The sequence below is a fragment of the Eublepharis macularius genome, chromosome 15 (assembly GCF_028583425.1).
Source record: "Eublepharis macularius isolate TG4126 chromosome 15, MPM_Emac_v1.0, whole genome shotgun sequence".
NCBI lineage: Eukaryota > Metazoa > Chordata > Lepidosauria > Squamata > Eublepharidae > Eublepharis > Eublepharis macularius.
In genome coordinates, this window is record NC_072804.1 from 46599956 (window position 1) to 46618184 (window position 18229).

An 18229-nucleotide genomic window follows, 5' to 3' on the forward strand; every position below is an offset into this window, starting at 1 on the left:
GGATAAAGGGAGGGTAATGAAGCAAATAAATAATATGAAGTGTCTCCGTTTTGTTCGTAGGGGGAGGCCTGTAGTAGGTCTACTGTAGACTGAACAGGGAGGCAGGATGGGCTGTGGTAGCAAACTGGGATAAAGTTCCCCTCTATTGCTGAATGCTACATGCTGGAAAACTCTCCCACTAAATACCTCCCTACTCACACACCTTTCTCTCGACTCCCACCAGGTGGCAAGGCGCTGGGGCCAGCGGAAGAACAAGCCCCGCATGACCTATGAAAAGCTGAGCCGGGGCTTGCGCTACTATTATCACAAGAACATCATCCACAAGACCAGTGGCCAGCGCTATGTCTACCGCTTTGTCCGAGATGTCGGAAGCCTGCTGGGGGAGTTGGCCGAAGAACTGCAGAACCAGAGAGGGAGAACACCAGCCTCGTAAACACCGTTGCCTCTTAGCCATAAGAAAAGATCAAGGGACAATCAGACGGGCATCATATTGCTTCGGATAATTCCCAAGCGCTGTCGCTCGTAGCGGGCAGACCTCGCCAGGCGATTGGTCCATTTCAGAGACATGCCAACTGGCAAAATGCTGTGGGAGAGACACCAGAAGGCAAGATCTCACTTGTGTGAGCTGGGACTGCTTGGACACTTAGCATACACAATTCCTGCACTTGTTTCTTTTTTACAGTACAAAATGTGGATGTGGGGGGAAATGAACAGAATAAAAAATAAGTATTGTTTCAGTTGCTTACCCATTTGGTTTGTTAAACATGCTGCAGAAAGAAGAGAACTGCTAGACAGTATGCAGGATTGAAGATTTTGGGAAGGCACGGGGAAGAGATCAAGGATCTCCCACAGCAAAGACTTACAACCTTCACAACCGTTAAATTGCACCATGCAAAAAACAGTAATATTCAATATTTTATATATTATATATGTGATTATAAAGTGCAAGGTGCAATAAATAACAGCAAATCATTAAATAACAAGAAATAGTATTTCTTGATATTTAATTAAGTATTTACTGTCATTTACTGCACCTTGCACTTTATAATCGCATATATAATATATAAAAGTATTGAATTTTACTGTTTTTTGCATGGTGCAATTTAACGGTTGTGAAGGTTGTAAGTCTTCGCTGCGGGAGATCCTTGATCTCTCCTCTTCTCTGTGCTCTCCGCACTTTCCCCTCTTTTGTTTTCCCTCAGATTTTGGGAAGGTGGCAGATTTTAGACAACATGCATGATGTCTCTTAAGAAACAGAACTTGGTTGTGGTCAGTGGCTTTTGTCTAGATGGGTGTACTTGATCAGAGTGGTGGAGTACTTAGGATGCCTAAATCTGGGGGGGGTGGGGGGAGGAATAACAACTGTGCTTGTCTGTTGTTCATCTAGACAGATTAGTGCCCCACTCAGAGCGGTGAACAAGGTCAGTGTTATTATTATCCCTCACACTACAGCTGAGGCTGAGAAGAGCGGCTTACCCAAGGCCACCTGCTCAGCTCATGGCAGCAGTAGGATTCGAACCAGAGAAGTACTGATTTGCAACCCAGCCACTAAACCACTAGGGCACAGTAGCTAACTGGGTTTGCATCCCCTGCTCTGCCAGGGAAGCTTACGGGGTGCTCTTGGGCCACTTGTTCTTGCTCGGCCTCACTGATCTTAGAGAACAAATTTAAAGACCAACAAGTTTTAACAGGGGGTAAGCTATAGCGGGTCAGAGCTCACTTTGTCAGATACAAATGAGAATGAACACACACCTAACCAGGTCAGAAGGTGGGAGGGGTGTCACATGGAGGGTCACATGGAGTCCGGATGCCACCTTCTATTCTACCTTCAGACTGGAATATAAGGGCTGGTGGATCTTCATTCTCATTTGTATCTGACGAAGTGATTTCTGACTCACAAATCGACCTTTCAGGTGCTATTAGGCTCTAATTTTGTTCTGCTGCTGCAGACTAACACAGCCACCCACCTGAAACTAGCTTACTGAGTTTATGTGAGGATAAAAAAAGAGAGAAGAAAGAAGCTTGTCTGCCCCCCTAAGAAGCTTGGAATAATAAACAAAAGTGAACTAAACGGAGAGAATAATTAAGGTTAATGCATTTCGGTTTTATTCCAGAAGACGAGAAAGACAGGCCAGTCTTGCCTATAACACTTTCTTCTGCAAAAGGGGGAAAATATCCTCCTCTCCTCGCAGACGTTAGCTCCTTTAGATTGGTTAGGGGTAAACTATTTCTATTAGCTGTCCAGCCAACACTGCCCCCTTCAGAAATTTGGACTACGTTTCAAACCACTCCAGATAGGGAGGGGGAGGGCTCGCTTTCCTCTGGTTCCCAGAAAGGTCTCAGACCCAACTAAGTGGTTGTGGCTGTTTCTGTTGCACCATCTTAGCGGCCACAGTCCACCGCGCCAGCCACTGCTGCAGGGTGAAGCCGAAGCGCTGTTCACCGGGGAGTACAAACTGTCCGGGTTGTTCCCACCTGGAAAATGGAACACAAACAGAAGGCTTGAAAGCCCCTCCTCTGCCCCCCAAAGGCACAATTCAGGCATAGCCCGAACTTCCCCTCTCAACCCTCCCTCCCCAGTGTTAGTGGTTTCTAACCCCCATCCCACTCGGGCACCTTTTCCTCGTTGATTGCCTGCCAAAGTTCATTGCAGAGGAACCGGGGATGTTTTTTAAACCCTGGGAGGGCTAGGGCTCCCCCGCTGCCCACCACCATTTTTTTTTTTACTTCCGGAGAATCCCACTTTTGCTACGTTCCCTTGCGCTGCAGAGTGTTTCGAGGCACATCCTAGGACGTGCCATCCATTTATGCAGTGTGTTTTGGACTCAAGATTTGCATAGCCCAGTGTTCATGCTTCCAACAGGTGCTTATGGAAACTCTCAAACTGGGTGTTAAGGCAGTGCCCCCTTGCAACTCAAAAGCGGAGGTACAGTGCACCTGAACTTGGAAGTCCTCCTCCATCACCATGGCAGTGAACAGCCCATTATTTGCGTGCCGTCAGATGAAGGATGAGACGAGGGTTGACAGTGTCTTCCCAGCCCCCCCCTCTTTTCTCATTGTGCTCACCAGGCATCAACCGCGACCTGCATCTCTTGCCAGCGTTCTATGCGACACTTGCACTGATCCGTCACCTGGAGAACCCGGGGCAGCAGCTCACGGGCCTGCTCTTGATCGTTGGCCTGCACCTCCTGCATTAAGGCTGGGGAGGAAGAGAGGCATTGAGAAGGGGTTGGCATGGCAGGACCCAACTGAGTAGTTATAGAACACCAGGCGTGGATGCAGAGGTACCAATTTCACCTGGAGTTCTAAGAACCAGCAGTAAAGATTACTGCACCGCTAAGCACCTGGGAGAACAGTGTAAAATTTGACACTCAGAGAGCTCTGTCTTTCGGTGCTACACCTCTGAAGATGCCGGTCACAGCTGCTGGTGAAACATCAGGAATGACAATGCCAAGACCTCGGCGATACAGTCCGGAAAATCCACAACGACCATTGTTCTCCAGCCGTGAAAGCCTTCGACAATATATAAAATTTAACCTTCTAAGTTATGGTGTCTGTCAACCTGGACTGGGAAGGGGGTTCCGCTGCGGGGAGGGGGGCACCACAGAGCAGGTCCTAACTATGGTAATTCCCCCTTCTCACCAAAGGTGGAGGTACTCCAAGCAGAGCCTTATCCATTGGGCAGGCTCATACCAGAAGAGGTGGTTCAGCCAAAGATGGACCAACATGCACCAAAAACGAACTCACCCTGCACACTGGGCTCCGGTGTGTTATCCAATTGTCGCTGCAGGCTTCCCATTGCCTTCTGCTTCAAGCTCAGTTGGGCACGCAGGCAGAGGAGTGCCTTCTTTAGCTCTGCCACGTGAGAGAGGAGCTGCTCGGGGGCCTGTGGAGAGGTAGGCATAACAAGAGGAGTAAGAGCCCCACTACCCCAGGAGTCCCAACCCCATTTTGCTCTGTAGAACTGCCCTGGGGAGAGAGAGATTCAAAACCCAGAGCAAGAAGGCACACACCTTGTAAAGGGGGAAGGCAGCACCATTGCAGACATTGAAAAAGGCCCGGTACTCGGCCGGTGCAGTCCGGTTCAGGCGATGGATGGAGAGCTCGTGGGTGGGGATGCGTTGCTGCCTGGAAAATGGGAGCAGGAATGACAGGGCACAGTGGTTAGTGTCAGTCTAGGATCTGGAAGACCCAGGTTCGATTCCTCACTCTGCCACAGAAGTTTGCTGGGTGACTTCAGGGTCAGTCACACACTCTCAGCCTAACCTCCCTCACAGGGTTGTTGTGAAGATAAAACAGAGGAATAACGTAAGCCTCTTTCAGGGGTGGAAGCTAGTCAAAGGGTCAAAATTACTGATTTTACTGACCAAAATTTCAGAAAAACTGACTATAAACTGACAAACAATTTAATTTCAGCCTATTGATAAATTAATGTTTTAAAAGTAAAACCGGGACTTCATTAAAAAATTATCATCATCTGGCTTCCACCATCCCCATAGCCAGCCATCCCACACCTTTTTATTGAAAAAATATTTTTATGAAGATAGGACAATGTTTGAAATGTAAAAAATCTGTCTTCTCACTGGCAAGTCATCAATGTTTCCCCCAAAATGCAGTACCAAAAACAAAACAAAAAACCCCCTACAAATCGCATTCATGAAAACAAAGGAATACTGACTTTACTGACCATTTTTTTTAAAAAACTGACAAATTAATTATCAAGATGAAAAAATGGACTTTTACAGATTTTACTAACCGTTTTGCACCCCTGCTCTTTGGGTCCCCACCAGCAAGAAAGGCATAGTATAAGGGCAGCTTCTCCCCTGTGCCAACTGACATGTGTTTTTGCTACTTCTTAAGGTATTTTGTAGCCTTAGGATTATAAAAAGGAAACTTTGTGGAGGGCTCATGAACATGATGGAGATTATTGTACAAAAACAGGGGCCTGAGGCTCAGAGGCAGAGAACTGCATTTGCACGCAGAAGATCACAACGTCAACCCCTGACATTACCTGTTATAAGACTCTTGGGTAACTGATTTTGGGAGAGACCTTTTTTGCTGCCCAAGGAACTAGAGAACCACAGGTGAGGTCAGAAAGAGCTGAGTAGAGGTGGGCATGAGCCAAAATACGAACCAAAGTTTGTCATAAACGGGGTTGGGTTTGTGGTTTGCGAACCAGCAGTTCGTTGGAGGGCATTTTTGACGAACCATGATGATTTTTAGGCAGGTTCGTTTTTCGGTTTATCACTGCAGATATCCTTGCGCCGATCAATCAGTTTCCTAGACAAGGGGGGGGGGCTTTCGGCAGACCTTCTGCTGACCTGGAAGTGACGTATTCACGAATCAAATGAACCGGTTTGCAAACCGGGACAAGTTCGTGAAATGCTACAAACCACAAACTGCAACAAACCACCATTTTCCTGGTTTGTGCCCACCTCTAGTGCTGAGCTAGATGGGACCATTAGTCTGACTCTAGGGCCACTACCCATTTGATTACAAGAGCAGACACAGCTATTTACTGCAAATTTTTATATCCCACCTTTCCAAGAGTATCTTCCCAAGCTGCTCTCAATAGAAGGAATAGAAGGCCATTAGCATATACGTTTACAGGCAACAGATAGAAACACTGCAAATATGTAGCAGGAGGGAAAATAAGTACAAAGAACTCATATTGTTATGGGCATGGAAAATGCCATGTCCTTGCCCACTGCTATCAGAGTCTGTATTCTGCACACACAACTGACAACCCGATTGCAAGCACAAAAAAAAAAAATTGAGGCTGCCTTCACTTTATTTACTTCATTTATCCCCTGCTTTTCTCTCCAGAGAGGATCCAAAGAGGCTTAGAAGATCGCCCAATTTTATTCCCGCAAACCAAGCACGGTGGCCTGGATTCGTTTGGGCTTTGCAGTTCAAAGCAGCTGCCTCCACCCACCGCACATCTTGTTTGGCTGCCTCTCTGGATTCTGAGAATTCGCAACAGGTACTTGCTTGTCTGCTTCCGAACCACACGGACTAGAAACTCGCTTGAGATGAGATTCACAGCAGGATGAATTCCATGCCTGCCATCAAACGTGGCACTTCTCCTGCACTCCCGTGGAAGCAGACACAGAGGAAAGGGTGTCATCCTTAGTACTGCTGACCCAGAAGGATCAACTAGGAAAGACTCACCCGGGAAGGTCTCGGTGCAGCAAGCAAAGCAGGGCCACGCCCTTGAACTGCTGCACCTCCCGGTCGACCCTATTGTGCAGCTTTTGGGCCTCCAGCTCCACCTGCCGCTCTTGAGGCAGCAGCTTCTTCTCTATAAAGTCCTTAATCTGTAAGAGGCAGAAAAAAGTACAGAGATGCATAGACTACCAAAACAATATGGGTACACCTGCACAAGCTAAGCCCAGCATTAATTTTTTTTCCCAGGTACAAATTTTATTTGAAAAGAAAAGCTAAGGCCAGAATTTATTTTCCAGTGTAGAATGCAGCACTTAAAAAAAAATAGCTAAGTTTCTAGTCCTCAATGCCACATAGCATTGCTTGGAAACTGATGGGCAAAATGTTTATTACAGCTGAAGTTTCGGAATCCAGTGCTGCTGCTTTGACACCTCTTCTTTCAAAGCTATAGTTCCCTGTCCCTACTGTCCTCCTGTTCCTAAACTGCCTCCTTTCCCTGTTCGTTTATTTAAAATATTTTTATGCTGCCGTTCCTCCCAAATAGGGTCCCCCCCCCCCCCGCCAGCCAGGAAACCATGAGGCATTAGAACATTTCAAACAATATTTAAAATGTATATATAAAAATTTAACAACAACAAAAAATACAGACACAAAAAACACAACCAGGGCAAAGGGTCAGTAAGAGTTTAGTGGGGGGTATGACAAAATGAAACATAAAAGACTTCACTAGAGATGGGCACAAACTGAAATACAAACCAAAGTTTGTCATGAACCGGCAGTTTGTTGGAGGTCATTTTTGATGAACTGCGACAACCCGCTATGATTTTTAGAGTGGTTCGTATGGTTCATTTTTTGTTTGTCACTGCAGACAGCCTGGCGCCGATCAATCTGTTACCTAGGCAACTGGGGGATGGGCTTTCAGTAGACCTTCTGCAGCCCCAGAAGTGATGAACTGATGAACCAAACGAACCTGTTTGTGAACTGGGCTAGTTCATGGTGGTTTGAGGTTTGTGAAACGCGACGAACTATGAACTGCAATGAACTGCCATTTTCCCGGTTTGTGCCCACCTCTAGTCTTCACCTGCTGATGGAAGAAAGTGACAGGGCAACAGTAGATTCCCTGGAGAGGGCATTCCAAAAATTCAGCATTGAGACGCCTTAGAATTTGCTAAAATATTCTAGGTGTTTTTTTTTAAAGCCACAGTTTAAGGAACAGGACTAATAGAAGTAACATGAATGTGCTTAGATTGCTTTGGAGCAAAGTCTTCTGCTCCGTAGAAGAGGATCCCGGTCTTCTCTTATAAAAAAGAACCTGGTGCATGGACAGGTATTTAAATCCCACTCCCCCCTCAATTCTGTTGATGTCCCATGGCTACGTTTCTCTGCTTGCCTTCAAGGTGGAGACAGATGCGTTCCTGTTAAGTGTTTGCCCAATTAAGGGGCATCAACCAGCACTTCTCACCTCATTCTGGTCCTTACGCAGCTGGGATTTAATGTATGAGGTGCCTTTGATGAGAGTTCGGATGTGTTCCTGCTTTTTGTTCTGTGGGAACAGAGGAAGATTTTTTTGTTAATTTTAAATTCTTATTTGAAAGTAAAGACAATAAATAATGGATAAAATAATATAAGCAAGATATATAACAATACACAAAAACAATAAAAACATAACAGCCTGTTATACGCCAAATCTTTTCTTCTCTCCATCCCCTTACTTACATATACTCAACATTTATAATCAAAGTTTTAAAATGTTAATTTTTACAGTTCCGCCACCGCATGTGTGCCTCTCAAAGTCTGGAAGAAATACCTTGCCTCACCAAAGCTCCCCATTTCTTCATTTGCTTCATTTACAGTCTGTTTTTCTAGCCTAGACTCTTTCAAATCTTTTTTTGTAATGAAGTTAAACAAAAAGAGCACGCTGAATATAATAAAAGCACAAGAGCCATCTAAAATTTTCCAGAGACATTCCAATTTTTATTTAAAAAAGTGCCCCCTGCAACAATTTTGTTTTACATATTGCAGTCGAGATAAGTTTTACGCACTGAAGTCGGTCTCGAGACCATCCAGGAAATGCCATCAAGCTAAAGCAAGGATTTGGACCTGGGCTGCCTGAGAGACAACAAAGAGTGGGGGAAGGATGCCTGAGGAAACGTCTTCCCTCAGAGTGGCAATTGGTTGCCCTCAGGCTGCGGGTGGAGCTGGTGGGCCTTGGTGGCATGCTCTCTCTCTCTCTCTCTCGTAGGGTTGCCAGGTCCCTATACCAGGGACCTGGCACTTACCTCGTGCTCGTGACGAGGACTTCTTTGGACACGCGCTCTGGCACCTGCGTGATAACATCACTGCTGGAAGTGATGTCCTTGCACCGGCCACGGGAGCATTCTGTGTGGGGCTGATTTGGCCCATTTGGGGCCCAAATTAGCCCCAAATGAAGTGCAGGAATGCTCCTGCAGCCAGCACAACGACATCACTTCCTGAAGTGACGTCACCACGCCTGTGACGTGTGTCCCTGAGGTGCCTGCCAGTGGCAGGGCAATCTCCAGGATCTTGCCACCTCCCGCTGACTGTTAGCGGGTCGGCAGGCAAGGAGGCAAACCCCTGGGAGTTTGGGCACCTGGGAACCGTACTCTCTCGTTGTGTACCGGGTGATACCCATTTGCCTTTCTTTGAAGAGCATCCTCCTTCCCCTCCAGGCCTCGCTTTCCTTGTGGGGCCCAGATTTTCTGAGGCAAGGATGCTTTGAGTCGACAGAAGTGTGGCCTACCGTCTGCCTTCTGTCTCCCTCTTCCTGAGTCTTTGCATTGTGTAATCTACTTTTAAATTTTTTTTTTTATTTTTAAACAATGAGTGAAACATTTAAAAAAAACCCAAATCAAATTAAAAAACCAAACAATATATACTTAAGATATAAGCAAAAAAAATCAGAATAATGAAACTGTTTCCTCTCTCCACCCCCATACATACTTAAGATACTTTGTGTTTTATATTTTATATTCAACACACAATCGCATTGTGTTTATCACGTTAGCATGTAACTTCACGATTTGGCTTAGCGACTCATCTATTTTAATATTACTTATATTTAATTCTCTTTAGTTTACAGCTACATATTAAAAAAACTTTCCGGTTTTCCTGAAATTCTTGGATTGGTCTATTATGCATATAAAAAGTTAATTTAGCCATTGGCGCATATTCGTATGTGTAATCCACCTTGAGTCTCAGTGGGAAAGGCAGACTACAGATAGCATCAATATTTGAAATGATTTCAAGAATGTGATGGCCTCTGGCTAATAAACTTCGTTGTTGTTGTTGATAACATCAATAAGTAAATAAGAATCCCCTTCCTCGCAAAAGCCTGATCTGTCTTTCCCAGCTCTTACCACCAGGTGGCGGAAGTCTAGGATGCGCTGACGCTTGGCTTGCAATCCCTGCAGCTCTTCGTAACGGGTTCTCACCGCTTCCTCCAGTTGCCGGCAGCTGCTCAGCAGCCCGTCTCTATAGCCCCGCAACTTCACTGCCCGGAGCTCCAGTTCAAACACAGCCCTGAGTTGAAGGAGAGACGGGAGTGAGGGAAGAGAGAAGGAAAAATAAAATCCCTGCAGCGGGGAGATTCCCCCTCCCCTGCACAAAGGTATTATTTATTTAGAGAGACAGCGTGGTGTAGTGGTTACAGTGTGGGACTAGGATCCAGGTTCGAATCTCTACTCTGCCATGGAAGCTTAACCTACCTCACAGGGTTGTTGTGAGGATTAAATAGAAGGCAGAAAGGTGTAAGCCACTTTGGATTCCCAGTGGGGAGAAAAACAGCAAAGAGTCCAGGAGCACCTTTAAGACTAACCAACTTTATTGTAGCATAAGCTTTCGAGAACCACAGCTCTCTTCGTCAGATGCACACAAAGCAGAATATGAGTAAACATCCTCTGCACAATCATATCTGTTTATGCTGTGGCTAATATGCATCTGATGAAGAGAGCTGTGGCTCTCGAAAGTTTAGGCTACAATAAAGTTGGTTAGTCTTAAAGGTGCTACTGGATCCTTTGCTATTTTGCTACTGTAGACTAACACGGCCAATTCCTCTGGATCTATGAGTGGGGAGAAAGGTGGGGTGTAAATGAAGTTACTAAATAAATAAAAATTATTATTGTCAATCTTACACGTGAGGTGACACCACAAAGCAGAGTATGAGTGCTCATCCACAAAATCATATTCATTTAACGCTGTGGCTAATAATACTAAGCAGTTTTACTCAGAAGCCCCATTTTATTCCAGGGGCCTTACTCCCAGGAAAGCATTTTTAGGATCAAAGCCTGTGTCATACAGAGTAGCCTTAGGCAAGCTGCAACTTCTCTGCCTGGAAAATCTTAGTTGCCTACCTTACAGGGTAGTTGTGGTAGACTACAATGAGGTAATCTGTGCAAAGCGCTTTGAACATTTGGAAGTGTTACAAAAAAACCGCTAAGTATTCAAATTCGCAGTATAGAGCCAACCACAAATTCAAATCTATGAAACTCCGAGATTAATCTGACAGCACTTCCATCCGCTTTGAATGGCTTCCCGAATAGACTGTTTCCAGGTAGGTCCCTACCTATCACAGAAGTTGGCAACTTAATCCAGCCATAGAATTGTTTTGCAAAGCACTTAAGAGGGAATCATTGGGGTGGGGGAGGTTTATAAAGGCAAGAGGTTTGTAGTTTATCACACATATTATCTTGCGTTTGCTGCATTGCTTTGTAGTTTTCTAATCCCGTTTTATGGCACTGTGTTGAAACTTTGTAATCTGCTTTGAACCTCAGTGAGAAATAAATCTCTGGCCAGCTCTTTGCAACATGCTTTGGCAGTCTACTTGGCAACAACCCGCCTGACGGGGCAGGACATCCCCCCCCTTTGCCCAGCAGCAAGGCTCATCTGGGTAGAGCAGGGGGGGCACCAGGGGTGTGGGAAGCGCACCTGGATAACCTTGGCAATAGGGCAGTTTGGGCAGTCTGCCACAGGGAGGCTCAGAAGCTATGGGAGCAGCGGGAGACCCTGGCTTCATCCGACCAGGATCAAGAGTGGAACAGGTGGCAATGCCCATCCCCGCCTTCACCCGGCTGGGATCTGGTGTAGAGGAGGATGCAATGCCTGCCCTCCCCTTTCTAGAGCCCATTTTTTCCCTCACAATTGGCTTTGTTGGTATGTATTATAACTCTGAGATGGGTAAAGATAACTACCCTTTGGGGTACTTGCATTGATCTGATTCCAATTAAAAAACATGTCCAAGAAACCAGTGACCTGGGCTAGTGCTTTCAAGTCCCCCATGGACCCAGGGAATGATGTTCCCCTGCCCCAAGTGAGAGGGCAGATGATTTTTGCAATAGACATTTTGCATTGCGATGCTTATCTGGGAAGTGCTGACTTAATTCGCTCCAAGAAATTACAGGAGGGAATGTAGAGATCTTTTGAGCCCGCCATCCTGTCTCTGGTAGGGACAGCAGCAGCAAGGCCTTTCTCACCTGGCCAGGATGGAGCGCTCCGAGCCGTCGGACAGCAGTCGGTGCATCTCCTGGACAACGGCTTCCAGCTGTGCTGACAGTTGCTTCTCCTTGGCCTGCAGGGGGAGCTGCTGAACGCAGAGCATTTCGCACTCGCCCCAGCCTTCCTGCCCGTGGAAGAGATAAGGAAAGGAAGACTGACCCACGGGCAAGTTGCCTCTGGGCCCCCAACAGGGGAGTGAACTGGACTCTTCAACCCTCCGTTTGGCAACAATCAAGCCCTCACCTGTATGAGGCCCTGGACGGAGGGCAGGTCGTCCGCTGCATCCGAAACATCTTCCAGGTGGGCACTGGCATAGCGGAACCTGGGCATGGGGGAGAACGGGCAGAACTGAAAACCTCAGCAGGCATCCACAATGCCCTGGTTCCTGCTGATGGGAAGGCTTAGGAGCGCTGCCACCCCGGGTCGGGACTCACTTGAGCGCTTCCACGTCACGCGGGATGTCAATGCCGTCAGCGAGTTCCTGCAATTGCTGTGTGTTCTGAAGGGCCAGGTGCCTCAGGGCAGAGAGGATGTGGGCAGGCGGGTGGGAAGCGGCAACCCTCTGCAGGGGGAAATGTGAAGTTATCAGACACGGTCTCGGGGAAGGAAAAACAGATCTCTGCTCCCCGCCGGACCTTACCTCCACAATGCTCAGCCAGTGCTGGTAGGACATGCTCAGCTGTTCTTCGCTCATCCCGCTGCTAAGAGACACAGAAGGAAAAGGATTTCAGGACTGCCAAAAATAAGACAAACCAGGACCTTTAAGAGACATGGGGTGAGATCTTACGGGCAGTTCCCAGAGACGCTGTGCTCAAAGAGGGTCTTCAGGAACTGAAAGCGCAGGCGGCAGGCTTCCCGGACATCTCGCTGGAGAGAAACAGAGAATTGAAGCTTGGTTGGGACAGAGGCTTTTCAGAGTTTCCTATCTTCCGATTGCCCCATCTGTACGGACTTATCTAGAGAGGAACCACCCCTCTCCAGCTTGAGCTACTGAGTGTTCTCATGCACACAGAAAGCCAGGGGGCTTGACAACATGCTGCAGCCCTCTTCTGGAGATCCATACTGCAGGGGGAGGGGGGACGGACGGCAGCAGGTATGGTCTCTGTCAGGGCAACTTCCCTAGAGTTCCTTACAACCTCCTCCCCCCGGTAACACTCAAGACAAGGTACAGCTGCTTCTTAGAGTGACAATTTCCTATGGAAAGCTGCCACAGGTTGTTAAGATTCACCAGTGACTACAAGCTCGCACCAGAACTTCGGGTTCCAAACTGGGGAATCCAGCCTCGGGGGCTCTCCCACTGCCAAACGCCACGGCTGTCCTGGCCTTTCTGCAAAGAGAATGAGCGTTAGGGCTTCACAGGAGTGGAGGCAGATGGGCTATTCGCTCCTTGCACAGATCTGGACCACTCTGAGCCTAACCACCAGTGATTTGTTTTTCTTTCTCTCAAACTCCTTTCATCCAATGGAAAATATGGTGGAGAGATACTGGGTCACAGCCAACGTAGTCCACTGGTGAAAGAACACTCCACAGGTAAAGGGCTCCTGGGATGATGACCTGCAAGGGGGACCATTTCTTCTTCCATTTAAGCATATTCAGCAACACAACGGGCCGATTGCTTAGAATCACATGGTTGGAAGGGACCTCCAGGGTCATCTAGTCCAACCCCCTGCACAATGCAGGAAACCCACAAATAATAATAATAATAATAATAATAATAATAATAATAATAATAATAATAGATTTATATACCGCCCTTCAGGACAACTTAATGCCCTCTCAGAGCGGTTTACAAAGTATGCCATTATTATCCCCACAACAATCACCCTGTGAGGTGGGTGGGGCTGAGAGAGCTCTGGAAGAGCTGTGACTCACCCAAGGTCACCCAGCTGGCTTCAAGCGGAGGAGTGAGGAATCAAACCTGGCTCTCCAGATTAGAGTCTTAAGCACTACACCAAACTGGCTCTACTCTCCCCCGCACCCCTAGATACCCCTGCTCCATGCCCAGAAGGGTTTCTTGGATCAGACCAGCGGGGTCCATCTAGCTCAGCATTCTATTTCTCAAAATGGCCAGCTAGTTAACCTCAAAGGCCAACAAACAGAGGCTAAGGCGTTCCCCTGCTGTTGCCTCCTAGCACTGGGTTTCACGGGTTGACTGCCTCTGAAAATGGAGGTTCCCTTTAGGCCTCGTGGCTACTACCCATTATGGACCTTCTCCTTGAACCTGCCCGATCCCCTTTTCAAGCCATCTGATGCTCACGGCTAGCGCTATGTCCGCAGGCATTAAATCCCACAATTTAATTACCTGCAAATACCACCGAATGGGTCCCATACCTCTCCATCTCCTGCAGCTGCTCCAGACGGCCCCTGACCTGCACGACCTGGGTCCGCAACTGCTGGCGTTCTGCTGTGACCCGGGCTGAGTATGCCTTCAGCAGCAAGGTCCGGTGTTTGGCATCGCGGATCTTCTCCTGAGCTACCTCCGAGGCGACCTCTGCGAGATCAGAGAGGAAGAGTTTGCACCATTCGAGCAGCTCTAAATGTGTTCTACCTGATTGTGCTGACCGCCGGACAGATGGCTAAACGAACTGGCACGATTTACCTCTCTCTAAAAAGCAGGCGGTTAGCCCTTATGGTTGCAAAGGGAAGTTTAGCTGGCAAGTGGGAAATTTTAGAAGGCAGTGAAGACTGTGTGAAGCTATGATGAATTAGGAAACTCGCAAATCTATTAGCTGAAAACTCCCTCCTCCTGGAGGCAGGAAATCAGACCCAGGGATCATTTGGCCTGCTTCCCAAGTCAGCTCCGAGGGCTTCTTTGATCCAAAAGTGCACCTGCCGGCCCGTTCCCAGCGGGATCTGCGCTTTGTCACTCACCGTCAGCTGCAAGCTCGCGCTGTGCTGCTTTGATTTGCAAGTCGATCTGATCTAGCTCTCCCCGCAGGCGGGTGATGCCTTGAACCAGCTGCTTGCGGCGTTCTTTCTCTGAATCCGAACCACTGGATTTGCCCTGGGGAGAAACAGCAGGCGTGGCATCCTCAGAGTGGATCTTCCCAGGGGCCTCTTAAGCTCTCGTCCCATATGCTTGGGCAGGGATTCCATCTACCAAGATCTCATCGACCTCAGAAACTCTGTGCTAACCTCCCAAACTTCAAATCTCTGTGCTCCCCAATCCCTCAAAGGATAGGCAAACACCCCTTCACCTACCGCTCTGTTGCTTACCTCCGTCCCCTCCATCTGCTGATACCTAAGCAAGGAAACATCTGGTCAAGGTAATAACAGGTTTTTTCATTGACTACAGCGGCTCAAGCAATCTATACAGCCAAACCTTCCCAAGCGTAGAAAGCTTGCCTGCCATTCTACGGTTAAAGACAGCAAGGATACCAGAGCAAGTTCCCCCGTATCTTCTTTACATTCCTAGAACAGAAACACGCATAATGTTAAGTTAACACAGAGCAACTTGAGCTGAGAAAATGTGTGCGCGTGTGTAGGACAGGTGAACTTATTTCACAAGAAACCACAGGCCTTTCGCACTTCCAAAAGTTGCACTCCCTCTATCAAGTTGAAGAGGAAAAGGGGGAACTACTTGCTTAAAAGGCCAACAAGGTTGCCATTTCCCCCACCCCCCCGGCCCTGCCCTTTTGCATTTAAAAATGAACCTGGCATACACAATTAAGCAGGTAAAGCTTTTAAGCGAGAAAATCATAGGGATAAAAGTACCTTCCTAAGATGCAGTTGGGAATTTTTCCATTCGGAAAAATCCCCGACAGCTTGAATAGACACCTTCTACAATGGTGCTGGTAATGACCTTTTCAACAAGATGCTAGTGGGTAACAAAAACTTACCCATGGCATTGAACACGCTCTACATCTCACGTAAAGTGGACTCTGAGCGCTATGCATGTACCACGTTATCATGGCGGAGCACTGGTAACCTTAGAGGGTGCCATGCTAGCGTGCCAACCTTGTACAGCTAGCAGCCCCATTTACAAGTGCCACAAGACAAGTGAGCTCTTCCTGTGAAACCAGCCGTTTCTCACTTACCACCTAGGTATCTTACCTCTGGTGCCGAACATGGCGGATGACATACTTCCAGATATCAGCACACTGGCCTGAGCACATCCTGGGGAAACGGAGTGAGAAAGAGTGAATGCAGTCTAAAAAAAACCCAAACCACAAAATCCACAGAACAGAGGAAAAGGAGCTACTTGGCTGCCTAGGGTTAGAAGCATGGCATGGCCAAGTTCCCCTGGCAACTGCTATGGCCATCAGCAACCTAGGAAGAAATGAGTAGTGCCCATCCTGGATCTGTTACTGCCAGCCAGACAACCCCTTGGGCCCAGCCAATGGTAGCGTGGGATTAACATATGGCGCAGAGGTCCATCAGTGGCTATTAGCCACAAGGTATAGATGGAACTCTCTGTCTAGGGCAGCGATGCTCTGTATTCTTGGTGTTTGGGGGGGCAATCAGTGGGAGGGCTTCTAGTGTCCCTTCCCTACTGGAAGACCTCCTGATGACACCTGGTTTTTTGGCCACTGTGTGACACAAGAGTGTTGGACTGGATGGGCCATTGGCCTGATCCAACATGGCTTCTCTTATGTTCTTAAAAGGGAACGGGCGTACCTCACTTGAAGTGACAAAATACCTTGACCCGGCCCCGACTGGAAGGTTGGAAAGGGCTGTAAGGAAAGTGGCCACAGCTGGAACCAGTAAGAACAGAAGCAAATGGTCACCAGCCTGTGATTGTGAACTGTGCCCCAGAACAGGATCCTGGGAGGTTTACATGGGGTGTTCCTGGCTACTCTTTGGAGCAGGGGGCTACTCGGAAGAATGGACACAGGCCAAGACAAAACGAGGTGGGAAGCAACAAGATCTAGAGGGGGCCTGGAGCTGAGTAATTCCCCCCTAAACAGTTCTCAGGGCCACATGTTTAGATAAGGGGGAAAATGTGTCTTCTCCATTTGTATAATTTATTTATTTTCATACCCATACAATGCACAGAAAGGATCTTCAATTGTAGCCAGTACCACCAGTTATTTTTATAGCATCATTATTATTATTTGCTATTGTAAGTTTTGTTTGGCTGTTTTATGACCATGGTAAACAATCCAGCCAGTGCTTCCTCACTATATGATAACGTTAAGATGGGATATGGAAAGGAATAAACCTTTTGGGGGAATTTTTTTTTATAGTTTTACATAAAACAACTGTATAGCAAGCAACTTCAATCATTTCATGTAGGCAGATTTTTTTAATACCCAAGAAAAACTCCCTTCCCCAAAAAAACTACATAAAATGACTGCAAAGAGAGGGTCCAGCTCATTGTATCTGAAGAAGTGATGCAACTTAAAGTAGGATAATGGTTAAATGGTTGGGTTGCAAATCAGTACTTAGGTGGTTTGAATCCCACTACTGCTATGAGCTTAGTAGATGGGCTTTCGTAAGCCACTCCTCTCAGCCCCAGCTGCATTGTGGGGATAATAATAACACTGACTTTGTTCAGTGCTTTGAGTGGGAGGACACTAATCTATCTAGAAGAACAGTATATAAGCACACTTATTAATATTATTATTAAGTGGAATAAGATTTCCTCCCCCAAACTTCCAACATATGAGCGCATTGCGAGGAGCTATTTACTGCACTCGAAGAAGCAGTGTTCCTATTCCTTTAAAAAGCTTTGCCTCTGATAGGTTGCCAGCACCAGGTAGGGAAATTCCTGGAGATTTGGGGGGTGGAGCCTGGAGAAGAGTTTGTGGAGGGGAAGGACCTCAGCAGGTTATAATGCCAGAGTCCACCCTCCAAAGCAGCCATTTCCCTCCAGAGAAGCTGATATCTGTAGCCTAGAGATCTGTTATAATTCCGGGAGATCTCCAGCCCGCACCTGGAGGTTGGCAACATCAGTAACCCAGAATAAAAATTTTGCTGGAAAGTGTCTCAGGAAAGGCAAATGGCAGAAGCCTCGCAGCCTAGAGGAGAGAGAGAGAGAAAGCAGCCGCCCAGGGCACTCTGCACATGCCCAGAGGCACTCCCTCCAACCGACCCGAGCAGGGCAGCCAGCGGGGAAAGGCAGCCTCCCTGTCTCACCCACCGGCGGGCGGCGCTCTCGGAGGGGATCTTGCCCGGCGGCAGCTTCATCTCCTCGGCCGCCCAGCGCCTCAGCTCCTGGGCCAGCGACGCCCCGCTCCGCTCCATGGCGGACAAAAAGGCGCCTCGACCGCCGCCCGCGAAACTTCAACTCGGGACCACGCCCCGCTTTTGCCCCGCCCCTTCCCCGAGGCATGCTGGGAAATGGAGTTCTGCGGATGACCCCCTCTGAGCAGGCGCAAACGGCCCGAGGTTCCGAAAGGCATGCCGGGATTTGTCGTTTTAGGCGGGCGGCGGGGCTCCTGAGGCGAATCCAAAGGCCCAGAAAAGTGCGAATAAAGAGGCGTCCTGTGGCCTCTTCAAGACTAGTCTTTACTTCTTGTTTATTCTGGCATCTTCCATGAAGCAGAATAAAAGCTTGTTTAAGGGGGTTTGTCAACTCCAGGGAGTGTTTGTGACTGGCTGGCCCCTTAAA

At 47.7% G+C, this 18229-nt stretch overlaps 1 protein-coding gene across 2 annotated transcripts; it reads right to left on the reverse strand.

Annotated features, from left to right (window-relative positions):
• Positions 1-2083: 2083 nt before the first annotated feature.
• On the reverse strand, positions 2084-17894 carry HAUS5 (HAUS augmin like complex subunit 5). Of its 2 annotated transcripts, none has more exons than XM_054999452.1 (19): positions 17759-17894; positions 15730-15792; positions 15055-15087; positions 14893-14917; positions 14548-14680; positions 14008-14167; positions 12925-13003; positions 12464-12543; positions 12317-12377; positions 12111-12238; positions 11920-11998; positions 11655-11800; positions 9543-9705; positions 7628-7708; positions 6172-6317; positions 4014-4128; positions 3748-3886; positions 3067-3199; positions 2084-2475 (listed from the first exon to the last, which is right to left on the reverse strand). In XM_054999452.1, exons 1-19 carry the CDS (start codon positions 17860-17862, stop codon positions 2340-2342), a joined length of 2004 nt encoding a protein of 667 aa, XP_054855427.1. In that variant the 5' UTR covers positions 17863-17894; the 3' UTR covers positions 2084-2339. The 2 variants fall into 2 exon arrangements, with proteins under 2 accessions (XP_054855427.1, XP_054855426.1); XM_054999451.1 differs by having other exon boundaries at positions 14878-14917.
• Between the last annotated feature and the right edge of the window lie 335 nt (positions 17895-18229).